This window comes from Sorex fumeus, unplaced genomic scaffold (genome assembly GCF_029834395.1).
Source record: "Sorex fumeus unplaced genomic scaffold, SorFum_2.1 ptg000081l, whole genome shotgun sequence".
In the NCBI taxonomy this organism is placed as follows: Eukaryota; Metazoa; Chordata; class Mammalia; order Eulipotyphla; family Soricidae; genus Sorex; species Sorex fumeus.
The window spans coordinates 5,584,791-5,612,173 of record NW_026606138.1 but is presented as its reverse complement, the minus strand read 5'-3'; the positions used below and the strand labels follow the sequence as shown (position 1 = coordinate 5,612,173).

At 41.8% G+C, this 27,383-nt stretch overlaps 1 protein-coding gene across 1 annotated transcript in view; it reads left to right on the top strand.

Moving 5' to 3' along the window:
- NUP107 (nucleoporin 107) overlaps window positions 1–22,457 on the top strand; it is a 47,763-nt gene extending 25,306 nt beyond the window's left edge. The window contains exons 13-28 of the mRNA XM_056130749.1: window positions 6,074–6,164; window positions 6,296–6,372; window positions 8,638–8,697; window positions 9,275–9,420; window positions 9,522–9,570; window positions 11,602–11,671; window positions 12,599–12,717; window positions 14,046–14,084; window positions 14,325–14,475; window positions 15,448–15,560; window positions 16,664–16,766; window positions 17,262–17,422; window positions 19,615–19,740; window positions 20,397–20,510; window positions 21,333–21,500; window positions 22,108–22,457. Coding sequence (XP_055986724.1) covers window positions 6,074–6,164; window positions 6,296–6,372; window positions 8,638–8,697; window positions 9,275–9,420; window positions 9,522–9,570; window positions 11,602–11,671; window positions 12,599–12,717; window positions 14,046–14,084; window positions 14,325–14,475; window positions 15,448–15,560; window positions 16,664–16,766; window positions 17,262–17,422; window positions 19,615–19,740; window positions 20,397–20,510; window positions 21,333–21,500; window positions 22,108–22,215 — 1,695 coding nt within the window. The 3' untranslated portion in view covers window positions 22,216–22,457. The remainder of the gene's footprint in view (window positions 1–6,073; window positions 6,165–6,295; window positions 6,373–8,637; window positions 8,698–9,274; window positions 9,421–9,521; window positions 9,571–11,601; window positions 11,672–12,598; window positions 12,718–14,045; window positions 14,085–14,324; window positions 14,476–15,447; window positions 15,561–16,663; window positions 16,767–17,261; window positions 17,423–19,614; window positions 19,741–20,396; window positions 20,511–21,332; window positions 21,501–22,107) is intronic.
- The last annotated feature ends 4,926 nt before the right edge of the window (window positions 22,458–27,383 follow it).

The window sequence follows — 27,383 nt, the reverse complement described above, 5'->3', positions numbered from 1 at the left end:
TTTCTCTCCTCTTTGATATAGACCATACTCACTGGTGTAAAGTTTCATCTCTGTACTCTCTTTTCAGACCTTCGTTTTGCTTTTATGAGTTTCTCTGCAGAACCTTCCTCAGTCTTGTTTTTGAGTTTACTGATATGCCATGCTTGGGGCTGGAGCAATAGCACAGCGGGTAGGGCATTTGCTTTGCACGTGGCCAACCCAGGTTGAATTCCCAGCACCCCATATGGTTCCCCCGAGCACCACCAGGAGTAATTCCTCAGTGCAGAACAAGGAGTAACCCCTGAGCATTGCTGGGTGTGACCCAAAAGGAAATACAAAAACAAAAAAATACTGATATGCCATGCTCTTCAGTTTCTGTGTGCTGTTGAGCCCTTCTGTTGTGTTTGCTAGTTCAGCTACAGTATGCTTTGGTTGAATTCTTTCTGTTTGGATTTCTTATATTTTCTTTGCTTTTATTGAAGAGCTCTTTCATTTATATCATTTCAGCAAGTATCATTAAAATTGTTGGCTTTGAAGACTTTTTTTTTATGTAGGAGTATTGCTATTTATTCAGCCATTGATTAGGGTGATTGAATTGGGCACGAACTCCACCTTACTTTTTTTTTTTTTTTATAAATTTATTTATTGAATCACCATGAGAACAGTTACAAATTTCTCGGGTTTAGGTCTCAGTCATACAATGATGAAATACCCGTCCCTTCACCAGTGCCCATTCTCCACCACCAAAAACCCCAGTATACCCACCCCATCCCACATCTTCCCCCTACCTGTTGGGGAGATGATTTCCACATTACTCTCTCTCTGCTTTGATTACATTCAAGTGGTGACACCAGCCCCACCATTATTATTTGGGATTTTACCCCAACACCCAGATCTGCCAAAAAGGTAACAGTAGACAATTTGTTTTCTATTGCTGGTTATGGATAACATGTGATGTTGCGTAGCCGTAGTAGTGGCTGCGCGATTTTGAAATTCTGAAATTTTAACAATTTGGAGGGATTTCTGCCAAAACTTGCTGGGTTCCAAGATTTGTTCCTGTGTCTCTGGGATCATGGCTGTTAAACAGCTTGATCAGGAGCCAGAGAGATCATTTGTGGGTGGCAACTCGGAGTCTTGTTGAGGCGGGGAGTAAAGGGCTGGCTCCACCCCCATCCTGTGAGGCCCCATGTGGCTCGTCACTGCGGGCCCAAACCTGACATCCAGTGGCCTCTGGAGGATGGCAGCCACCGAGCCGCCCAGAGGGAGCAGGCGGAGGGACAGCACCCTTTCCCCCTTGGGGTGGCCCGGCGTCGGTAACCTACTGCGGAGTCCGGATGCATTTCTGCCAAAAGCTGCTGGGTTCTGAGATTTGTTTCTGAGTCTCTGGGATCATGGCCGTTAAGCAATTTGATCAGGAACCAGAGAGGCGTTGCTTCTGAGCCGGAGGTGGTTTGTCAGTGTGTCTCCCACATACCTAAGTTTTCAGCGGGTAAGGCGTTCGCCTTACACGCGGCCAACATGGCCGACCCGAGTTCAATTCCTCCGCCCCTCTCGGAGAGCCTGGCAAGCTGCCGAGAGTATTCGATATGCCAGACACAGTAACAACAAAGTCTCCAATGGAGACGTTACTGGGCCCGCTCGAGCAAATCGACGATCAACGGGAGGGCCTTTTACCTTTACCTTTACTTTCTTGGGTTGGAGTGATAGCACAGTGGGTAGGGCGTTTGCCTTGGACACGGCTGCCCTGGCCAAACCAGGTTAGATTCCTCCGCCCCTCTCAGAGAGCCTGGCAAACTACCGAGGGTATCTCGCCCACACGGTAAAGCCTGGCAAGCTCCCCGTGACGTATTCGATAAGCCAAACATAGTAACAAGTGTCACAAAGGAGACGTTACTGGGCCAGCTTGAGCAAATCGATGAACAACGGGAGGACAGTGACAGTGACTTTCTTGGTACACTTGGCCCTAAGTTGTTGGGGTCAGGCCAAAGGCACAGCAGCAATTTTGGGGTATCTAGAAGTCTGAAGGTACCGTCAGGCTGCCAATGTACTCAACCCACGGGTACAGATTGACCTGCTGGCAGCACCATACCGCACTGACTTTGAAGTCTTTACCAAGGAATTTACATAGCCTTGGTTCTTCCCGGCTTTTGTTTTCTTCTATCAGTACAGGTAAAGTCCTGTGATATCTTATTATTTCTGGTGCTACACCAGGACAAGAGATGCAGGTCCATGTTCAGGCAGGCCTTGGGGCCACAGATTTCAGGCACTACTAATGAATTTTTGTGTGCCTTGGTAAGCATGAGTTAGTGGGTGGTCATGAGTGTTCTGTAGCAGCCATGACACTGGGGTCTATTGTTTCGGAACAGAGACTCCGTGTTCACAGTTGTAATGAGCAGGCAAACTTGTGTGGGTGCTGGGAGATTTCATGTCTGTGAGCCCCTGCTGGTCCCTAGCTTGCAAGGGTAAGGAATCTGGGACAGCCCCATCCTGTGGTACGAGGTTTCAGGTCTGACACCAAGATAAAAGCCTGGGCTAGAACCAGATGTTCAAAGTCACCTGTTCATCAAATTTGTGCAGAGTTGGGACTTAAAGCTCCAGGTCCAGCTTCCAGTCAGACCTGTGTGTGTAGCCCTGGAGGTCCACTTGAGCTTTACATTACCAGTGCCTGGGACATGTGCCAAGTTCAGAGAAGCATAAAGGGTCATCTGGGGTTCAATTTGTGTGCTAATCTGAGAACCAGAGTATGGCTAAGGATGCATGTGAGTCAAGTTCCAATGAGCAGCCCGGGTTCCAGATAACTAGTGCCTACTGATGTCCATGCACCGTGATAGAGAGGACCTGGAGGCAAGGTCGCCAGTCCCTGCCAGGCCCAGGTCAGCCATAGCCTGTGGGGAGTGGCAGGCTGGATCTCACTGAGTATGGCCTTTGGGGCAGAGCAGGTAGACTGTTAGGTCTCTGGAGAATTGGTCATGCCTTGGGAGGTATGCTCGGCACTTTTTGACCAGAGGTTTCTCTCCCAGTTGCTTCAGTGTCTGTGTTTGCTAGGCGTAGGCCAGTTTTCTGAGCTCTTACCTGGGTGCTGTAGCTCCCTTCAGGAGTGCCTTGGGGTCTGTTGCTTGGGAATGTGATCCGCTTTGGCATCCACCAGCCCTGCTGAGAGGTCTTCTCAGCAATGCCTGCTGGCGATTCTACTGCCTCTTCATGCCTCCGGCTTCTGGCCTCTGGTTACGGTGCTCTAAGTGTAGAACTATACAATTGGGGTGGTGGGTATTAAGCATGAACCCCTGATTGCAGGGCATGAGTTCCATACCTTATAAATTCTCTCCCCAGAGCCAGTGATTATACTGTGGGCACCTCATGTGGTCCCCTGAGCATTGCCAGGAGTAATTCTTGAATGTAGAGCTGAGAGTTAGCTCTGAACATCACTAGGTGTTGCCCCATCCAAAAAAAGAAAAAAAGACAAACCAGAGTATGGCTAAGGATGGGTGGTTCTTCTCTGGTTGTAGATTATAGCCACTCTTGGAGTTCAAAATTTCTTGAGCAGGCATCTTGTGTCTCCTGACCATTTGGCTTTTCTCCTGTCTCTTTCTGTGGAACTTTTGTTTGTTGAGATTTCAGATGTGTGTCTGAGTAGTTTAATTCAACTTTTATTTCAGAATTTGCTGTGGTCATAGGAGGATGCAAACACAGGTCCTCTCTGTTCAGCCATCTTGGGCCATCTTTTCCTCTGGTTCTGATTTTGAGTGTTGCGAATAAATCTGATCTTAACTGCTCTTCTAGGTGACACGACTTATATACTTGAAGACTATGTTGGCCCTCAAGATCTTCCTTTTCATCTTGAGTGTTCACCTCCTTTATGATCTTGTTTAAAGAGTGTCATTTAGACAGCTTACCATATTGACTCTTAGTTGAAGCCATCTGAGGTGTAGGAGCATCAGGTGTTAGACCTGATTTGCAGTGCGCTTGGTGATATTCTTTGGGCAAAAATGTTAGTTCAGTATTATAAGCTGATAACATGTTTCTTAGAGAAGTAAGTCGTAGATTATAAGCATCATTTTTTTTTTCTTTTTGAAAAGGGTTTGAGCCATGCCTGGTGGAACTTGGGAACGCAGACCACTCCTATGCACATACAAGGCATCTCTTCTACCACTTGAACCCTCTACCACTTGAACCACATCCATATAGCACGGCTTTTTTTAAAATTTTTCACAAAAGTTTATTCTTAAATACTTAAATGTATAGTAGTTTCCAAAACACTTGGTTCTGTTGTTGGCAACAAGAGTTTAACCAGAGTATCTCGATCTTTAAACAGGAGTGGAATGAAGGATCACCATTGCCGTAAGCATAAGGAATAGCTTACTTTTTGTGAGATTTCTTAATATCGTCTGTGGCCAGTGCCTTTTCCCTGAGGGGAAGCTGTTAGGTCAGTTTTTTCCACCCTTTCTGTTTCTTCTTCGTCTGATCTTCCTGGTCCATCTCCTTAATCTGATTTTTTAGCTACTCTAGAGGCTTCTTCTTGCCGTCTTCATTATTGGACATGGTGCCTGCTAGCCCTTTCATGATTCTTTTAAATTAAGTTTTCATCACTGGTTCCTTGCACGCAGTTGACCCGGGTTCCTGGCATCCTATATGGTTTCTCTAACCTGGCAGCAGTAGGTCTCGTGCACAGAGCCAGGAGTAAGTCCTGAACAAAGCCGGGTGTGGCCCAAAAAACCAAACAAAATTTCTCTCACATATTTGTAGAAATTTCTTTTGTGGGGAAGGGGGCTACACCTGGCAATACTCAGACACTCATGGCCACTGTGTCAGGTGATGTTTAAGATGAAAAATCATAACAGCTAACAAGATTGTGGTTTGTTGGTTGGTTGGTTGGTTGGTTGGTTTTGAGCCAAGCATGTATTGGGTTCAGTGGTCACCCTTGTGTTGGGGTGACCATACACTGTGCCAGGGATTGAACCTGGCTTGGCTTCATCTCATGCAATGATAGTGCTTTAACCCTGTTGTAACTCTCTGGCTCTGAGCAGGGGATTATTTATTTGTTTTTTAAGCGCTGGGGATCAGACCCAGATCATACATGCAAGGTGGGTGCTTTACAATGTGGGGCCACATCCCAACAAAGTTTTTGCTAGAGCGGGCCCAGTAACATCTCCATTGTGAGACTTCTTGTTACTGTGTTTGGCATATTGAATACTTTTGGTAGCTTGCCACGCTCTCCGAGAGAGGCGGAGGAATCGAACCTGGCTCAGCCTGGCTGGCTGCGTGCAAGGCAAATGCCCTACCGCTGTGCTATCACTCCAGTCCAACAAAGTTATAGTTTAAAAATGGAAATGGCTGGAAAACTACTACAGCAGTTAGGTTATTTGTCTAACATTAGGCTGCAGCTGTGCGTCTGATTCAAATCCCAGCACGACATATGTTTGACAAAGCAACAGAGCCAGAAGGAATGGGCCCTTAGTACCACTACATATGACCTAAGAAAGCAAACCAAAAATACATAAAATGAAAACAAAACTTTTAAATTTCCTATTACTGAAGACTTGGAAAACAAGTCTCATATTTTCAATTTTTACATAAAGTTTATTTGCCGGCCACCTCATTAAAATAAGTATAGAGAGTCAAAGAAGGATTTTTGGTTTCCCAGTCCCTTTTTGTAAGCATGCTCAGGGCTTACCCCTGGCTCTGTGCTCAGGGATCAGTCCTGGTGGGCTTAGGGACCATATGCATATGGTGCTGGAGATCGAACCCAGATTGGCCGCAGTCAACACAAGCTCCTACCCACTGAACTATCTCTCCGACTGTGTTTCTCAGTCCTTAGATGGTTATTGTCTGCAGTGTACTATAGTCTATTAAGTGTGCAATAACTTGTCTATGAAAGAATAAAATGCCTTGCTAAAATGTAATAGATTTAGACATTCAAAATGAGTGTGTACTATTGAAAAAAAGGTACTGATAGGTTTGCTTGCTTCCATCTGTTTTTGAGAGAGAGAGAGAGACAGAGACAGACGGAGAGAGAGAGAATGCACAAAGCACAATAAAATGAGGTTTGCCTTCACTGTGAAATGATACGAATAACACTTCTTTGTTGTTTCTTAAGGCACAGCGACTGTGTAAGCGTTGTGGTCAGGCATGGCGAGCTGCGACACTTGAAGGCTGGAAGCTGTATCATGACCCTAATATCAATGGAGGTAGTTTGGTGACTTATTCTCTGAGAGTTGGAGCTATATTTATTCCAAAGTCTTTATGAAGTATAACTTCTGTTTTTAGAAATCACTGAAATGAGATCTCTTTTTAAGACAAATTTTTTACTTTTTTTTAGGAACAGAATTGGAGCCTGTTGAAGGGAATCCTTATCGATGCATTTGGAAAATAAGTTGTTGGAGAATGTCAGAGGATGTAAGATATAATAAATTATTTTAATAATGCTGATCTTTAATGTGAAGACTTGCTGAAGGTGCATGAAATGTTCAGGACAGTATAAGTCTAAAATTCTGTTTTCATGGAGCTTCTAGTCAAATTGAGAAATAGCAGGTGCAGGGCTTGCTTGAGTACTAATCAGAGTCACTCAAACATGTACATAGTAAGAATTAAGCACTGAGGAGCCAGGGAGAAGGCTCAAAAGGCTGGAGCATGTGCTTTGCATGCTCTAATCTGGTGTTCGATTTCTGGCACCACATACTCTCCATGCATCACCAAGTGAGGCCCAAAAGCCAAGAAAGAGAAAAAGAATTTAGCTCTAATATAAGGCAGAAAATTAAGATTAATCAAATTTAAATATAAGTTTTGGACAGGAGTTGATTTTCCAGAAGAGAGAATTGATGAACTTCTAAAAGTCTCATACTCTCTCAGCTGACCTGTCCAGGGGCTTGAGATTCGATGAAGTTTTAGAAAGGAGTAGGAGAGAAGAGGGAAAATCTAGGTAGGATGTACAGGTATATGTCACAACCTATAAATTTCAGAAATCACTCTGGCATGCAAAATTAAGCTTCAGCTCCACGAGACCTTTTGGGGGAAAATAGAGTTAATAGAGTTTTAATACTCAAAAGTCATCAGTGATCAGTGATATATAAGATAAAAACTTGATCAATACCTGCTTTTTGGGAAGGCTTGTGTGGTGGTATGGAAATTCAAAATAATGGTGAGAAGGTGTAATGGTGGTAGGATTATTGTTGGAATATTGAATGTAATAAATTCTTGTGAGCAACTTAAAATACATAATTAAATTTTTTAAAAACTTGGTTAAAAACAGCTGCACAGTTTTACAGTTAGATGATTAGGAAATTTACAATTGTCACAATACATAGGCCATTTGACCTTGAAAAAAAACCCTGTGGTTTGCTTGTGAATTGGGTAATAGAAGTTTGCAACTTGTAGTTATTGGGAAGTGGTAGAAGGAGTCGATCCAAAAAAAAAAATTAACACTCAATGTGAATCTGTTCAGTTTCTAATACAGCATATAATAAATGTAGGTGTTTGAAATATGTAACTTTTGTATATTTCTAAGCAGCTAGTTTCAGCCAGTATAGTACATCTATGTAGTGTTCCTTATAGACAAATGGTGCATAAGCACACAAGTAACTTACATTAAGTTCAGTTTCTTCCTTTTACAATTTGCATTGTGATAAACTTGCATTCAAAAAAAATTGTAGCAAAAGTCATTTAAAGGTAGAGTTGACCTTGAACCTATTAACTTCAACAACTGTTAGATGAAGAACTCAGTCCTGATAAAGCCCTAGTGCAGTTGAAAGGACTGAGAACTTTGTATCGTAGATAGTGGTGACCCACTAAAACCTTGAGGCTGCATGACATCGGGATTTGAAAAAAAAATTCATGTGGCAGTAGAAAATAGCTTAAAGTTGAATGAACTCTCATGGACTAATCACAAGGAAACTAGTTGGTAGGCTGTCGGAATTACTCAGACAATAAACAATATGATCCCATTGTAGATTTTAATTGTTGATGGAGGTGAAAAAGGACCCAGAATAAATAGGACAGTGACTGAAAACGGAAGATAGGAGACTCTGTTTTCTAGTTTGGCTGATAAGAAAATTGAAAATGCTATTAAAAAAATCTGGAAGTAGAATGGAGCAATTTGGTATCTAATTACTCTCAGTAATTTGATGTAAGCTGATTTGTGAAAGCTTCCAAGCACCTTTTTGTAATACTGTTCTTTGATTAGTATCCAGAAGTTTTAGGTATTTGGGAGCTTGGTAGAAGAAAATACCAGTTCCATCTGGTACTTTTTTTCTTTTTGTTTGTTTTGTTTTGAGGCTATGCTTGGTTGTGCTTCTGTGCTCCTAGCAGTTTGCTCTGTGGACCTTGTGGTGCTGGGTATCAAATGGGATTCCTACATGTAAAGCACACATGCAACCCATTGAGGTATCTCTGGCTCTGGACTAAAATGTGATTATCATAAATTAAGCAAATCCTTTGAGGATGGATCTGCTTTTTTTACATTTGACATGAAATGTTTAACTTTCCCTGAAGATTTCAGCAGTGAGTATTTGCAATATCTAAGAGGTTCTTCCTTGTTAATGCTCCACTAAATTTCTCATTCAGTTTAGAAACTAGGAAGTAAATAGATTACAAAATTTCAGATTATGAAAAAAAAAAGATGCTAAGGAAAATATTTCAAGCGTGTTTACATTTTCTGTGTTTCAGGAACTTTTTAATAAATATGAAAGAGCAATTTATGCAGCTTTAAGTGGAAATCTCAAGCAGGTATGCAATTTTAATATTTTAATCAGTTTCTTTCCTGTGGGACAAAATCAGATACATAAATTCTAATCATTGAATATGGCATTCTTACAAATTTACCTGAGTAGGAATTATAGTGAATAATCATGAAATGAAACAGTAATTTAAACTACTTAAATAAATTTTATGTACCAGATGTTTTAATATATAAAATTTGACTTTGCTTTCTTAAAAATTGTAAATTTAATAATGACATTTATTGATGACATCTAGTGCTTTATCCAGAAGTATACCAGTAAGACAGAGTGACTAGATTGTTTTACATATGCCTATGCTTTTAACCCTCCATTCTTATGTTTATAGGATACAAAAATTACTCAAAATACCATCTTATATCACTATGGAAAATTGTATAATTATGGAAAAGACTTAAGTCAAACTTATAAAATGTGTTAGGAATGTGACAGTTTATTTTATATGTGTGACATGTTATTATGCACAATGTTTCATGATTATAGTGACTTCATATTTTATATCAGTGGGCGTCATTGCTTTTTTGTTGTTGTTGACTGCATATTTCTGTTTGGGGATGTGGGAAAAGCTGCTTCCAGTTTGTGACACCTGGGAAGACACAGTGTGGGCCTACTTCCGGGTGATGGTGGACAGTCTGGTAGAACAGGAGATCCGAACGTCACTAATAACACTGGATGAAACCGAAGAGCTCCCTCGGGAATATCTGGAAGCAAAGTGAGTTTGATTTCAGTCATAGCAGTTTGTAGCGCTTTGTGAAGTAGCCCTTGTTTATATTATTAACATTATTTTACCCCTTTCCTGTTTTTCTTTTCAAGTTGGACCTTAGAAAAAGTTTTTGAAGAACTTCAAGCTACTGATAAAAAGGTAAATGAGTTGAAGAGAAAACACAGGGGTTAAGGCGCTTGCCTTATACAGTGCTGACCCTGGTTTGATACCTAGTACCATATATGGTCCCCTGACTCCACCAGGAGTGATCCCTGAGCACTGCTGAGTGTAACCTCAAAACCCAAAAAAATTTTAAATAATAAAATTAGCATAGAAGGCTGAAGCTGTGGCACAGTGTTGGAGCACTTACATGTGTGAGGCCCTGAGTTTCAGTTCTCAGCATGACATGGTTCTGAGCACTGCAGGACCCAGTGGTGGTGGGTATAACCATCAGAACCTCTGGTATGACCCAAAATCCAAAAATAATTTTTTTAATTAACAAACGGCCCTGATGCTTTACAAGATTTTTTTTAATGTGCCATCTTTTTATTATATCAATATATTAAGGGTGAATTATTGCCAAGACTCTTAAACAATAACAAAAAGATATTACCTAGGTATTTTATAATCCACGTACCCTTCTTCCTGCCTGCCTGCCTGCCTGCCCGCCTGCCCGCCTGCCTGCCCGCCCGCCCTCTGGCCTGCCTGCCCTCCTATCACTCTAGCCCAGTGGCCACTATTTCTGAATAAAATGGCAAGAAAATTGGGAAAAAATGAGTAAAAAGGGTATAACTGCCTTAATTAAAAATAAGTAAAAACTTGCTTTAAAAAACACAACTGGACTTGTCGGAAGAATAAGAAGATTGGTAGAGGGACCAGAGAGATAGAAAAGCGGGTAGGTCACTTGCCTTGCATACAGCTGATGCAGGTTTGATCCACGACACTCGGTGTAGTTACCCAAACCCTGCCAAAAGTGATCCCTGAGCACTGGGCCAGGTGTAAGTTCTAAGCATTAGTTAATGTGACCCCAAAACAAAGGAAAATAAAGATTCCTGGAACACAAAAGTCCATCTTAGAACCAAGTACTACAACAGCAAGGAAAATTTTTGTTGGATTTTGTTTGTTTAGGTGCTATGGTGCTACTCTGGGGATAGTGCTTAAAAGTTGCTCTGGCAGTGCCCATGAAACTGCGTGCTGAGACAGTGCTAGAGATCCTGCATGGGAAGCACATGCACCAGCCCTTTCCCTGGCAGAGGCGACCTTTCATTTCATTTCATCTCATACCATGGTACACACATGGCATGAGGTGGAGTCTCAATAGTTTCATACCTCTTGCTGTGTATTAAAATAAATTCCAAATGAGATGACTTGAATATAAAAAAGAAATGATAGAAGAAAATTTACACAACTAAATAAAAATTTAAATATATTTGACCAAAAAAATTAAGAATTTTCTTTTTTCCTTTTTCTTCCTTTTCTCTCCTTTTTTTTTTTTCTTCTCTCCCCATAAACTTCCCCGCCTCCCACCAGGAACATTATGAACATTTTTCTCTTTTTTTTTTTTTTCCCTTTCCTTCTTTTGGGTCATACCTGGCAATACACAGGGGTTACTCCTGGCTCATGCACTCAGGAATTACTCCTGGAGATGCTTGGGGGACCATATGGGATGCTGGGAATCGAACCTGCGTCAGCTGTGTGCAAGGCAAACCCCCTACTGCACTGCTATCACTCCAGCTCCAAGTATATATTCTTTTGATAATTAATTTTTTAGATTTCTTCAAACCCTTCATGTGCAGCTTTTTCTTTGTATATATTCAGAAATTGACATCTTTTAATTACCAGTGAATTCATACTATAGAATCTTTACTAAAAGCTTCACTGTCACTGTCCTCCCATTGTTCATTGATTTGCTCGAGTGAGCCCAGTAACGTCTCCATCATGAGACTTGTTGTTACCGTGTTTGGCATATCAAATACGCCACGGGTAGCTTGCCAGGCTCTGTCGTGCGGGCGAGGTACTCTCGGCAGCTTGCCGGGCTCTCCGAGAGGGGTGGAGGAATCGAACTCGGGTCGGCCATGTTAGCTGCGTGCAAGGCAAACGCCCTACCGCTGTGCTATCGCTCCAGCCCTTCTAAAAGCTTATTAAATAAAAAATAATTTATGAAAATTAAATGCTTTTTTTTTTTTTCAGAGAGTTCTGGAAGAGAATCAGGAACATTATCATGTAGTTCAGAAATTCCTTATTCTGGGAGACATTGATGGTGAGATATTGTTTGATTTTCTTCTGTTTGAATTCTTCTTCTTAGAGAAATTTTGTGAATTTATCAAATTAATGCCTGTTACATCTTTTAATCTTGATAAATATCAGCCTGTTTGAATGTGCTATTTACTTGTTATTTTAAAATTTTTGAATGAATTTTCCCTTTTATTTAAACACTGGTTTACACAGTTGCTCATTATACATTTGTTACGGGCATTCAGTATTCTAATACCAGTCCCACCAGCAATGTGACCTTTTTCTGCATTATTGTCCCATTTTTCCAACCACCCCCTAAGTTTGCCCTTTTAGCAGGAACAAAATAATTTATATTGCTTGTTACAACTAAAATGACTAATAGAATTATAAAAGAAATGCTTCAATAAGAGAAAATTTGTGAAAATTATTGTATCTCACCGTGGGGTCATCAAGTCCTTGCGTGAGGGTTTACTAAGCTGTTCATTGCCAGTTGAGCCTTCTGTGCTCAATGTTTATTCAGCGCAGCTGACCTTCTGTTACTTCCCATCTGATTTGGTGTGCTCCTACTAGATGGCAGTATTGTAGAATTTGAGGTATTGTGGGCTCCAGAAACTCGTGGATATGAAACTGGACCATGAATTTACATGGTGGCAGTTGTGGGATGTGGGTGTGGGACTTTGGCACGGGGTAGGTGTAACTGCCCACCCCCACCCCAAGAAGACTCCAGAGTTCTCAGCCTGAAAACCAGTGTTCCTGGAATTTTCGACAGTTTGGTGTTTCTGAAGAGATTAATTGTGTAGCAGTAATCCAGATTTTTTTAAATATAATGATTATGAGCAGTAACATAATATTTAAATAGTATTATAAAAGTGTAATAAATGTTCTTGGTAATGTTTATTTCTCTTCTTTTGACTACATCCGTATTTTTGATCATTACTCTTATTATGTGTAGGTTTGATGGATGAATTTAGCAAATGGCTTTCCAAAAGTAGAAATAATCTACCTGCACATCTCCTCCGCTTCATGACTCACCTCGTTTTGTTTTTCCGTGCTCTGGGACTGCAGACAAAAGTAAATAGAGATGAATGATTTACCTTCCTCTGTAAGACGAATGCTTTCTAACTTTCATCAGGAGGACAAAAACACTACTGTAGTTTTTTGCTGTTTTTTAGAAATGGGTGATAAAGGTCAGAAGTCTGTAGTGTTAATATGGTCATTCAGCAACTCACTATGTGGGCGATCTGTTAGGGTTCTAACCTGTGGTTGTAGATGGTTTGATGGTTTCCTGGTTTTTGGCAAAATTGTAGCTTTAATCATCATCAGTAATAAGTTCCAAATCAACCACTCCAGTTAACTAAACTACACTAAGTTCTGTAAGAAATTTTTAAACCTTCTTAATTTTTTCTTGAAAACAATTTGGTCAGAGTACCTGTAGAAGTCTGAATAACTTGCCTGAAATTCCACAGATTGTCAGTGATAGAAGCAGACATTTCAAGCAAAAAGCATATGTATCCAAAAACTTTAAAAGAAATACTCTCTTTCTGCCTTGACAACATTTCATCTTATGAGGATAAACATCTCACCTAAACATTATGGGGACAGACTCTTCCAATATGAACCATAGAAGAACCATATCTTTAATGGGTCCACTAAGTCCAGTTCTCCCTTCTTTTTTCCTCACAGGTTCTTATCTGTCCCTTGACCTTAATCTGTGTGGAGGGCCAAGGGGAATGATAGGATTCTTCTGCCTCCAGCTAGTCTCCTGACTTGTCCAGGATAGAATACCAAAGGCTTTCCAGCCTCCTTTTTATTTTGGGGTTGCGGGGTGGTGTCGGGGGAGGGACGCACCCAGCAATGCTCAAAGGTTACTCCTGGTTCTTCACTCAAAATTTACTCCTGGTGGTGCTTGGGGGATCATACGGAATGCCTGGGATCGAACCAGGTTGGTGTTGTGCAAGGCAAGCACCTTACCCGCTGTACTATCACTCCAGTGCCCCAGCCTCTTTTCTATGGTAGCTCTCCCAGTGCTACCTGTAGAAGTCAGAATAATACAGTCAATGGATAGTTGTGCTCAGGAATAAGGATCTAGGGTTCATATCCTTATCGGCTTCTAGCTTGTAAATGTATTTCTAAGTAGATAAAACCTTCATGGATTTTTTTCATGGGTTTTAGTGTCATCCACTGTAACATGTGAATTCTAAGAGACTATCCACAAAGAATTGTGGCATGATTAAGTCAGGTTATTAAAGTTAAGAACTTTGCTAAGCATTTAGTCTGGCATAAAATTATAACTCAGTATTAAATATCAAAATTTTTATGAGTTGTTTAATGGTAGAATTTTTATTAGATATATTTGCTGCGCATACACAATTTTTAATTGAATTTTTTCTCCTCTGAAGGAAGAAGTTTCCATTGAAGTTTTAAAAACATACATACAGGTAAAATCATGATTTTTTTCTTTTCACTATTTTAACGAAGGCATAAGTTAGAATGATAATTATTTTATTTTTAACACTCAAGTGGAAGGAAAATCAGAATGCATAAGAGATCTCTTTATTATTATAAGTCCACCTTGGGAGAAATCTGAAATAATTTTGTTTAGCAGACCCATGTCTATTTGAATCTTGATCTATATCTTATTTATTATTGACAGTCTTTTTTCTTTTTCTGTTTCTTAGCTTTTAATAAATGAGAAACATACAAATCTCATAGCGTTTTATACTTGTCACTTGCCACAAGACTTAGCTATTGCTCAGTATGCACTGTTTTTGGAAGGTGTTACAGAATTTGAACAGCGTCACCATTGCCTGGAACTGGCTAAGGAAGCAGGTAAAGATGACTGAAAATTTCATCTTAATGTGCATTGTAATAAGCAGATTACTGTTTTAGGATTAGCAGCATTAATCTTTCTATATGAAATCTTGTTGCTCTTGAGGGGGGAAAAGGAAAGATGTTCAAAGAGGGCCAAAGTATCACAGGTAGAGCATTTGCCTTGCACACAGCTGACCTGGGTTCGATCCCCAGCATCCCATGTGGTCCCTTGAGCACTGGGAGGAGTAATTCCTGAGTGAAGAGCCAAGAGTTACCCCTGAGCTTCGCCTGGTATAACTCTAAAAACAGAGAGAGAGAGAGAGAGAGAGAGAGAGAGAGAGAAATATGTTCAAAGAAATTCTGTTTAGGAAATAGCATCATGGGGCCATAGGGCTGGAAAGATTGTACAGGGGGTGGAGACACTCAGCTTGGATACAGCCAACTAACCTGGGCCCAGCACTGTCACCAGAAGTAATCCCAGAGCACAGATCCAGGAGTAAGCCCTCAGCACAGCTGGGTGTGCCCAGAACTCCAAATAAAGAAAGAAAAAAAGTTCTTATTATAAATCATGTGAAATATATCTTAATTTTGTAATGTTATTCTTACATTGGGCTGGAGCGATAGCACAGCGGTAGGGCGTTTGCCTTGCACGCAGCCAACATGGCCCACCCGAGTTCGATTCCTCCGCCCCTCTCGGAGAGCCCGGCAAGCTACTGAGAGTATCCCGCCCCCACGGCAGAGCCTGGCAAATCACCCGTGATGTATCCAATATGCCAAACACAGTAACAACAAAGTCTCCAATGGAGACGTTACTAGGCCTGCTCGAGCAAATCGATGAACAACGGGAGAACAGGGACAGTGACAGTGATTTTTACATTGTCTGCATTTTGTAGTTTTAAAGACTTGTTATCTCAAATTATACAAAATCATTGTGAATATTTAGAAATTATAGTGTGGACAATTAATGATTTTTTTTCTAAAATTCTTTAGATTTGGATATAGCATCTATAACAAAAACTGTAGTTGAGAATACTCGAAAGAGAGATAATGGTGAATTCAGTCACCACGACCTGGCCCCAGCCCTCGATACGGGAACTACTGAGGTAAGGAGAAGAGAAGGGATATGCTGTATGATGTCTGGTAATCCTTACTATTCTTGGGGGAATTTTCAACATTAAAATACTCTGACTCTGGGGTGGGGTGGGAGGGACGGGGTGGGTGGGAGGGATACTGGGATCAGTGGTGTTGGAGAATGGGCACTGGTGGAGGGATGGGTATTCGATCATTGTATAACTGAAACCCAAGCACAAAAATTTGTAAATCTACAACTCTACCTTACGGTGTTTCACTGATAAAAATCTAAAAATAAATAACAAAATACTCTGATTCTGGACTGGAGAAAGAGTATAAGGATTAAAGTTCTTGCATTGATCCTACTTAAAATCTGAGCACCACATAGGGTTCCCCTAAGTACTGCCAGGAGTGATCCTTGAACACAGAGCCGGGAGTAAGTTCAAGGTATGATCCAACCCCACTCTTACCCCATTAAAGGAAAGATATAAAATACCCTGAATTTTGGGTTTTTTTTATTTCCATGTTACATCAGACTTTTTTTTTTTTTTTTTTTTTGCTTTTGGGGGCCATACCCAGCGATGCTCAGGGGTTACTCCTGGTTTTGCAATCAGGAATTACTCCTGGTGGTGCTTGGGGTGCCATATGGGATGCTGGGAATCGAATACGGCTTGGCCGTGTGCAAGGCAAACGCCCTATCCTACTGTACTATCTCTTCAGCCCCACATCAGACCTTTTATTTCATTTTTTTTACATTTTGGGTCACACCCGGCGATGCTCAGGTGTTACTCCTGGCTTTGCACTCAGGAATCCTGGCGGTGCTCAAGGAACTATATGGGGTGCTGGGAATCGAACCCAGGTCGGCTGCGTGTAAGGCAAATGCCCTACCCGCTGTGCTATCTCTCCAGCCCCCACATCAGACCTTTTAAATGATAAAAATTGGTAACAAATTTAAGGCTTTGTGAAGGGACTATTAATGGTCGTATCATCCTAAAGGAAGCCTTATAATTTTGTCTAGCTTGAGGGAAAATAATGTGTACTTCACTGTAAGTGCAGATATAAATATATTCTAGTTTGCAACGCCTCTTAGAAAAAAAATCAAACACCATGTTTTGTTTCCCTTCTACATGAATAGGAGGACCGCTTAAAGATTGATGTCATCGATTGGTTGGTATTTGATCCAGCACAGAGGGCAGAAGCATTAAAGCAAGGCAATGCAATAATGAGAAAATTCCTGGGTATGCTATATTTTTAAATTACTTTTTAAAGTTTTTGTTCAAATCCAGAAAAACTGGAACTTATTATTTTGTTGATTTTCTAACCCTTCCATTGGCCGGGGAATAAAATAACCAGTTTTATATTTATCAAATATGGTATTATGAAACAACATATTTTGCAGTGAATTTTCATATTATAATCAATTTTGCAATCTCAAGATTTTGAAATGTAATTTTGCAATGTAATATCAAGATTTTGAAAAATGTAATTACTTTTTTTTAATGACAGAATTATATAAAAGCATATGTCTGTATCCTTTTGTGCCTATCATACTGAAACAAAGAGTCCTGTCCTTTGAAACAGAAAGATCAGGGAAATGCTTATCTGAAGTTATGAGCCCTGGGACATGGCATGGTCGCAGCTCTCAATACAAGTTACAGATCAGTGATTTGACTCTTAGTGGAACATTCCACAGGAATCCATGCATATTGAAAAACTATGTATCTTTTTCACAGCAACAAAAAAGCATGAAGCTGCAAAAGAAGTGTTTGTGAAAATTCCTCAGGATTCCATAGCAGAAATTTATAATCAGTGGGAAGAGCAAGGGATGGACAGCCCACTTCCTGCTGAGGATGATAATGCCATCCGGGAACATTTGTGCATTAGAGCATATTTGGTGAGACTGTAAAGAAAAGTATGGAATGTGTCTGTCTTTGCGGCATGTTTTTCTGATTCTTCCTGAGACTTTGAACTGTTTATCCAGAAGGGGTGATTAACTTGTTATCTTATCTCCCTTGTGACTTTGGTACTGACCCACCAGAGCGTGCAAAAATCATGGCTGGTCTGTGGTGGTGGGGCCCTCTAATCTAGCTGACCAGCTTAGAAAGTCTCAGAGAGAGAGTGTGCCATATCTAAGACTTTTTTTTTCTCTTGAAATTCTTTGAAGCTTGACTAAACTTTATTTCTGCTTGTACCAGGATTTTTCATTGATCAGACACGGTCTGGGGATAGCTCAAAGGGCTGGAACACATGCCTTGACGCATCAGGCTCTGGGTTCATTCGCAGGCTCCATTTGAACATCACTGAACACCACAGCCCTATCGGCCCTGGGACCACATCCTATGCTAACTGGGCCAAGCATTGCTGGGCGGGGCTGCTGGGCCTCTAGCACTTCCCTGGAGTCCCTCTCACAAGCAGTAAGGAACCCATCACACTGGCCGTACTCAGGAGCTCAATATGGAATTGTGTTTTTTCCCTGCCCTTAGGCTGTTCGAGGAAACAGCACAAAAAAACATGCATTTATAACCAGAATGCTGATGAGAAATACCAGAAAAAAGTATAAATATGTTTTTATATATTGTATGTATTTATATACTGTACATTTGCTTGACAGAACCTTTATTCACAGTGACATTTTTATGTAAGAAGTAAACATTGTGTGTGGGGAGATGACTCGCCAGGCTGGCATGCATGCTTTGTATAGAGCTGCCCCTGTTGCATCCCGTGCTGTGGGGTGACCCCTCGGCAATGTTAGGAGCGGCCCCATAAGCACTGGTGTTATGACCCAAAACAAATGCCAAAAAAGCACTGAACTTCTTGATGCTACAGAATTATATTTTGGGTGGGGCAGGAGGCAATTTTGGGTAGGATGGGGTTGGGGAGTTTGGAGTTTGGGCTCTCACCAATGTTCTGGAGGTCCAGGGACTATTCCCAGCACCAACAGTTACAGTTGGTAACTGTCAAATAGTTCAGATGTTGGGTCCTGCCAACCATGCCAAATGGTTCCATGAGGGTCCATCAGTGCTGGCGACCAAGGCCACCCTGAGGTGCCTCCTTAGAGCCTGCAAAAAAATTTGGTTTTGTTTGTTTTTGGTGCTCAGGGCTTCCTCCTGGCTCTGCTCAGGGAACATTCCTAGCAGGGCATTTGTAGGGTGAAGATTAAACCTGTGCAGATGCCCTACCTTGCTTGTACTGTTTTTCTGGCCCAACCTGCAAAGTATTTCTAAGGACCAAATTCTACTGTTTTATGTATTAGTTAGGGATCATGCCTCATGGTACTCGAGGACTAATTCCCAGCTTTCTGTGAAGAGTCACTCCCGGTAGTTCTAAGGGAACCATGAGGTGCCAAGAATTGAGCCGAGGGAGCTGGAACAATAGCACAGCGGGTAGGGCGTTCGCCTTGCATGCGGCCGACCCGGGTTCGATTCCCAGCATCCCATATGGTCCCCTGAGCACTGCCAGGAGTAATTCCTGAGTGCAGAGCCAGGAGTAACCCCTGAGTATCGCTGGGTGTGACCCAAACCCCCCCCCCCCAAAAAAAAAGAATTGAGCCCAGGCCTTCTGCATGCAAAGCATGTGCTCAAACCATTGCTTTTTCTCTCTGGCTTCAAAAGTTTATTTTTTGCTTTTGTTGTAGTGTCAGTTGAACCAGGTATTCACACATAAAAGGCACATTTCTAACCATTGAGCATATCGCCATACTAAATTTTAAATCTCGATTTGCTCGAGCAGGCCCAGTAACGTCTCCATTGGAGACTTTGTTGTTACTGTGTCTGGCATATCGAATATGTCACGGGGAGCTTGCCAGGCTCTGCCGTTTGGGCGAGATACTCTCGGTAGCTTGCCGGGCTCTCCGAGAGGGGTGGAGCAATCATAAATCTCAGTTGAACATATATGAGAACTTTTACTTCTTGTTCTATTTTGGATCCATATTTGGCAGTACTTGTGCTACTCAGCCCAGTTCTTGGGTCACTTCGGGCAGTGCTGGGGATCAAACCCAGTGCTCCGGCACCCATAGCATGTACTCCAGCCCATTGAGCTATCTCCCTAGGCCAAGAACTTTACTTGTTTTTATACTTTACATTTTAGGAAGCCCATGAAACGTTTAATGAGTGGTTTAAGCATATGAATTCAGCTCCACAAAAACCCACTTTGATACCGCAAGCATCATTTACTGAGAAAGTGGCTCATGAACACAAAGAAAAGAAATACGAAGTAAGTTTAATATAAACAAGTTCTCCGTTTCATCTTAACAGTACTGCGTATTTATCTATTCTTTGGTTAAGAAGCAAGATTTATTGTGGGAAGGGTGGCTGGGGTGAGGAGCAGGGCCTGGGGGGAGGGGCCGCGCAGCTCTGAAGTGCTCAAGTGTGCATGCCTGCTGTGGTAACAATGTATATTTAAAGGATCATTTCTTGGGGCTGGAGCCATAGCACAGCTGGTAGGGCTTTTGCCTTGCACATGGCCAACCCGGGTTCGATTCCCAGCATCCCATATGGTCCCCCAAGCACTGCCAGGAGTAATTCCAAGTGCATGAACCAGGAGTAACCCCTGAGCATCGCTGGGTTTGACCAAAAAAAAAAGAAAAGAAAGGCAAAAATAAATAAATAAATAAAGGATCATTTCTTTCAACAGACATCCTACTGCTATAATAATCACCTTTCTGTTAATGTTCTACTTTGTAAAAAGACCATCGGTTACTTTGCTAGCCAGTAACATTAGTGTTTTTTACAAAGTTAGCATTGTAGTGTTTCATTTAACTTCTGTCTGTTAAAATTTATTTTCGTATTTGAGTCACTGAATGTCAATTCTTTTTTTTTTTCTTACTGCTTTCAGCCCATTATATTGCTATCTTTATGTTTATTTTGCAGATGGATTACAATATTTGGAAAGGGCATTTGGATGCCCTGACTGCTGATGTGAAGGAGAAAATGTACAATGTTTTATTGTTTGTTGATGGAGGATGGATGGTGGATGTTAGAGAAGTAAGCTGTATGCATTATTTCTAACTAAAAGCAAAATAATAATTAAAAAAATAAATATTTTTTTTTAAATGTTCTATCTCTGAATAAGAGTTACCTACAGATCGTAATATATAACCTTGGTGCTTAGAAATTTTACGTTCTGGGGTCAGAGAGATAGCTCAGAGGATAATGTGCTTGCCTTGCACGTGGCTAAAATAGGTTTGATTCACACTATCCCATAATGTCCCCCAAGCTCTGCCAGGAGTGATTCCTGAGTGCGGACCCAGAAGTAACCCCTAAACATTGTTAGGTTTTGTGGCCAAAATACAAAAACACAACAAAAAAGAATAAAATTGACATCTTGGGGTCATAATGGTAAGGCACTCAGCTTGCACTCAGCTCACCCAGTTCAAACCCAAGTACCCCATATGGTCCCCCAAGTCCCTTCCGGGGTGATCCTTGAGGACCATTAGATGTGGGCCCAAAACGAACGATTTCATGAATCTTTTTGAGAGAATCTTTTTGTCAGGTAAAGCACTTTCCTTGAGAGACATAGCATAGCAGGTAGGGCACTTGTGTACCCAGTCAACCTTGGTTCAATCTCTGCCACCCCATATGTTGCCCCCAATCGTCCCTTCACCCCCCCCCCCCCAAACGGTGAAACCTGGATATAGAGCCAGGCGTAGGCCTTGAGCACTGCCAGATGTAACCCATAAACTAGAAGAAACAAAGATTTAGTGAAATCCATTAGCTTGAACATGTTGGTGTTTGGTTTTGAGTCGGTACTTTATGAGAGTGTTTAGTTTGAACTTATAAAGTGAACTTTTTCATATCTACCTGTAGGATGCAGAAGAAGATCCTGAAAGAACCCATCAGATGGTTTTGTTGAGGAAACTTTGTCTACCAATGCTCTGTTTTCTACTTCACACTATATTACATAGTACTGGTCAGTATCAGGAGTGCCTCCAGTTAGCAGATATGGTATCCTCTGAACGACACAAACTATACCTGGTAAGTTCCAGAGCGGGGGCAGTTTTAAATTTTGGTGATTAAATAAGCTCTGTAGTAAATTTGCCTTAGTGAGATGTGTTGACACTTTTTAGCTCTTAGGTTTTCTTAAAGTCGTCCAGTTGCCTGTGCTTCCCCTCCAAGATATGCACATGTTCTTAAGCAGTGAGATGCAGGCAGCCTGCTAATAGTACCGAGAGCTGGCTACAGAAATCTTCAAGAGAAAGCTTGTTTATTCTGTTGGAGTTTGGTGGGTTTTTTGATGCTGGGGTTTGAACCCAGTGTTTCATTAAAAGTAATGCATTTACTCTACTACTGAGCTGCATACCTAGCCAAAGAGGGTTTTTTTTTCTTTTTGGGTTATACCCAGCAATGCTCAGGGGTTCCTCCTGGCTCTGCACTCAGGAATTTCTCCTGGCGGTGCTTGGAGGACCATATGGTATGCTGGGAATTGAACCCTGGTCGACCATGTGCAAGGCAAACACCCTACCCACTGTGCTATCGCCCCAGCCCCTAAAGAGGAATTTCTTGTAGTAAGCTAATCAGTTTATTTGTTAACCTAATAAAGAAATTCATATTCTTCGTTCTTGTTCTCTTCTTGAAAAATTAGGTATTTTCCAAGGAAGAACTAAGAAAATTGCTACAGAAGTTAAGAGAATCCTCTCTGATGCTCCTCGACCAAGGACTTGATCCTTTAGGATATGAAATTCAGTCATAATTCATCTACTGTGTGATCTCACTAGTCAGGATAAATGGAGTTGTTGTAAATGTGCATATTTGTAATTACTAGGATTTTATTTTACATTATCATGGGCTGAAACATTTATAAAATTCAGACATTAGAATTTTTGTACTTTTCAGAATACAGTGGTGACACTTTAAAAATGAATGTATTATATCAGTATTTCCCTGTGTTTATAAATAAAATTATGTAAAAATTAAAGTGTTCTGTACTTAAGACTTCTAGTATTATCTGTTTATTTCTTTGTAGTAGCAAGTTAAATTTCTTCAGTCAGAGAGACAGCTCAAGGTTTTGAGTCCATACTTTGCATGCAGGAGGCCGAGATTTATGCCCTGGCACCTCATGCTCCTGGAGCACCACCAAAAGGTACCCCTAAGTACTCCATATGTGTCCTGGAACAAAAATTAAATGTATTATCTTTTACTTTGTTACCATAAGTACTTTCAATATCTTAAATTCATAAAGAGAGGGGGAAGTAGATTCTTTTTTGGGGGGCCGGGGGTTGCAGGTTTGGGGGCCATACCTTACTGTGTATCACTGTTGGCCATGTTCACGGGACCATATGTGGTGATGGGGATCGAACCCAGGTCTGCCTAGTACAAAGCAAGCGCCTTGGGCTGGAGAGACAATATAGCAGGTAAGGTCAAATTTTTTAAAGTGTAGGATTTAGAAGTGAGAAATAACTAAAAGCGAGAATGTTACTAACAAATCATTATAACTCCTAGAGCTTTATAGTTCTCTAAATCACTTGAGGAATTTGTTAACTCTGTTTTATAAATAATACCATTAAAGATGTGTGACTCTGCAGCGGATAGGGCGTTTGCCTTGCACACAGCCGACCCAGGTTTGAATCCCAGCATCCCATATGGTTCCCTGAATACCACCAGGAGTGATTCAGAATCACTGAGTGCAAAGCCAAGAGTAACCCCTAAGCATTGCCGAAGGTGACCCAAAAAGCAAAAAAAAAAAAAAAAAAAAAAATGTGTGACTCTAGAGGTCTGCAGAACATCATAGGATTGTATTTCTAAGTATATTAAGCCCTGGGTAATTGTAATGAGCTCCATGTGCAACGTGGCTTAGATAAGAGGTTGGTATTCATACTCTGAATCCACAGCAGACAGCTACAGTTGATCATGCTTGTTTTTTGTTTGGTTGGGATTTGTTTGTTTTTGGCAAATTCCAAAAAACCCAACAGGGTTGCACCCTGTCGTGCTCGGGGCTTATTCTTGGCCCTGTGCCCAGGGGTCATTCCTGGTCGTATTCAGTGAACCAAATGGGGTGGGGGATTGAATCCAGGTCATTCACGTGTGAGGCAAATGCCCTCCCTGCTGTACCATTGGCTGTCTTGATATCCAGCAGTTGGGAAGCGGTATATAGCAATAGACAATCTCAAGCTTTTCTTAAAGGTAGCTAAAAATAATCATACGATGAAATAAACCAAAATATCTCTTGATTCTTAGACCTTACTCTATCCATTGCAAAATTGAAATGGACTTGTATGAGCAAAAGTACAACTCTAATAAGACATACACAGGATCTGTGTTGAAAGCCATAAGGTGCTGATTGAAAGAAGGCAATGGGGAGACATTGAGTTCAGTAATTGGAAGACGCAACATAGTGAAAAATGATTGTTCTTTCCAAATTGGCACAGTTTTAACAGTACTTCCTAAGACTCTGGGAAGCAGGTAGAATTAATTCCTGTAGGTCTAAAGATGGTATTGTAGCTAGGTGGGAGAGTATCCTTATTCTTAGGAAGTACCTGCTAAAATACATAGGAAGGAGTGGCCAGGGACATAGTACAGAGGGTAAGGTGCTTGCTTTGCATGCAGCTGACCCTGGTCCAGTCCTGGGACCATATGGTCCTGCAAGCACTGCTGGATATGGGGGCTTCTTTATCAATCCAAAAAATGAAGGAATGAAAGGTGGCGAAGTTGTGCTTTGAAATGTGTCACTTTAAAATGAAGATGTACCTGGGCCAGAATGATAATACAGCTGGTACGGTGCTCACCTTGTACACAGCCACCCTGGGTTCAATCCCCAGCACTAGGCATCCGGGCAGTGCTTAGGGGACCACAGCCCAACCAGGAGTGATCCCTGAGTGCAGAGCCAGGAGCAAGCCCTGAATATCACTGGGCGCAACCCGATAAAGAAGCAAATAAGGCAAAATATTAATAAGTGGTTATCTAAAGGACTCAGGAGTGTTCAGATGGAGCAGTATAAGTTGCAACTTTTCTGTAGATTTAAAATTTTCAGAATAAGACTTGGGGCTCAGTGTTGTGACAAGGTTACCAAGGTTACCAAGCAGAGATTGGGGAGGGAGCGAGTAGACTAGAAGTGACATGAGAGCCCTGGAGTTTTGGGCACTTTTGTGGTGGTGCTGCTGCTACCATAACTTTGTGTCCAAAGTGTAAGTGTTAACATTGTGGACCATGTTACCCCAATAAAATTAAATGTCAGCAGTAAGTTGTGGGAGAACACTATAAAATTAAGTTTTGATGGTTGATGCTGCACAATAGAATTAAATTTCAACAATAAGGAACACACACATTAAGTCGTAGAGAACTGAATTCAACCCCTTGGTCCTTCGAGCCCCAGCATGAGTGATCCGTGAGTTCACAGCCAGGAGTAAGCCCCAAGCACAGCCAGGTGTGGCCGCCCACCAAACAAAATTTCCTTTCCTTTTCTTTGTGCTTGATGTTGCTGCAATGAGTGAGGGTAAGGGGGTCACACACTCGATTTCAGGGCAGCAGAAATCACACATTTTGTCGGCCAGAGCAATAGTAGAGCAGGTAGGTCATTTGTACAAGGCTGACCCTGTTTCATCACTGGCATCCAATATGGTCCCCAAAGCACCACTAGGAATGATTCCTGAGTGCACAGCCAGTAGTAACCCTGATCATTGCTGGGCATATCCAAAAAAACCTGCCATCCATCCCTGGTCCAATCCCTGGCATCCTATATGGTCCCCCAAGCCCCACCAGGAGTAATCCCTGATTGCAGAGCCAGGAGTAACTCCTGAGCACCTTGGGTGTGGCCTCCTCAAAAAAAAAACCTGTAAAGCTTTTAAGAAATTGGACCTGAACAGTATTCATAATATCTGAAAGTAGACAAAGATTTTCTATAAAAGCAATAACCATTTAAAAAAAAAACTGATTAGACTTAAGTACATTTCTGGCCATGGGTGTAACTCAGTATTCGAGTGCATGCCTTGTCCAGTGTGAGCCTATGGTTCAGTTTCCAGCACTCTACAATTAAGAAATAAACTTGCTCAAGCCTGGAGAGAGTACAGTAGGTAAAGTGCTTTCCTTGCAACATGGTCAACACAGTTTTGATCCCTAGTACTCCATATGGTCCCCTGAGCATGTGTCTGGGAGTGAGCCCTGAGGACAGCCAGAAGTAAGCTTTGAGCACCACTGGGTGTGGTCCCAAAACAAACCCAAAAAAGAAAACGAACACTTGGCTCATCTAAGACCTCATGAGAGATGCCTCCAGGCCCCGTATCAGGCTAAACCTCATATCCGGGGCATTCCGGAGGGAGGCAGGTGATGGGACTTACTTGCCCCAACAGAGCCCCAGCAGCCCAAAACCTTCAGAACTCAATCTCTGCCGTGATCACAACTGATCTCCACAGGCTCAGACAAGCCTCATCCATGAGTGAATCTGCTTTCAAACCCAGGTATGCAGGACTTGTGACTAAAATCTCCAGGCTCTCACAGAATCGAGAATAGGCAACCTCCCCCCACCTCCCTGTTCTTCAGGGATCCTGGCAATCACTGCCTCTGGCACCATGTAAACTCATTAACCAGCCATGATCCAGAGATTCACAAATCTCGGAAGAGAGCAGCACGCTGCATGATGGATCTGGACTCCAAAGTCACTATCCAATTAAAAACATAACTCCAGCTGTATCATCCTATTTAAAATTTTATAGTTCCTGGAGTGCACAGCCACATTGGCGGTTGCGAGACATCTCATACGTTACACCCTTGATGTACCAGGAGTAGCACACCACATTGGATGGGATGTAAAGTAGAAGGCAACCAATCTTGATTAAGAAAATATTAGCTGAGGCTGGAGTGACAGCACAGTGAGTAGGGCGTTTGCCTTGCACGCGGCCAACCTGGGTTCAAATCCCAGCATCCCATATGGTCCCCTGAGCACCACCAGGAGAAATTCCTGAGTACAGAGCCAGGAGTAACCCCTGTGCATCGCCGGGTGTGACCCAAAAAGCAAAAATAAAAACAAGGCTCAGCCTGTGACATGTTAGTAATCTCTTATACAAGTTCTTAATGGCTCCAGAGTGTGATACAACAATCTTCACACACTTTCCTCTGAGGAAAATTTTCTGGATCATTTTTAGCGGATTCATAACAAGCAATACAAAATAATTTAGGACCTGCTTTTGGGTGGTGGGAAAATTCGATATAATGGTGGTGGGAAGGTGTAAGGGTGGCAGGATTGGTGTTGGAATACTGAATGTGATAATTTTTTTTTCTTTTTGGGTCATACCCAGCGATGCACAGGGGTTACTCCTGGCTTTGCACTCAAGAATTACTCCTGGCGGTGCTTGGGGAACCATATGGGATGCTGGGAATGAAACCCGGGTCGGCCGCATGCAAGGCAAATGCCCTACCCGCTGTGCTATCACTCCAGCCCCAGAATGTAATAAATTATTGTGAACAACTTTACAAAAACAGAGTGGGAAAAATAAAGACTTCATGAAGAGTAAGGGTGTAGCTCTAGTGACAGCATTTACTGGATTTGACCCCCCCAGTATCACATGCCCCTTTCCTCTCCCAGTACCAGAATGGGGCAGGCCCCAAAGCAGCTCTTGGACAACAGTAACAAAAAGGTCACAGACTGGGAGAAAATACTTGAAAATTACATCTAGTCATTAAAAACCCCTTATTCGGAATTGTTAAGCTCTTTGAACTCAATAATAAAGGCTAGGCCTGGGTAGGACTGTGGCAGAGCACATGCCTTGTAAGGCCAAAAATTGATTCCTGGGGCACAAAGACAAACATGCCAGATTTTAAAAAGAAAAAAAAAATGGGTGGTGAGTGGAGTGATAGTATAGCATCTATACGTCACTTGCTTGCATGCAGTCGACCCTTTTCAATCTCTGGCACGCCACATGGTCCTCA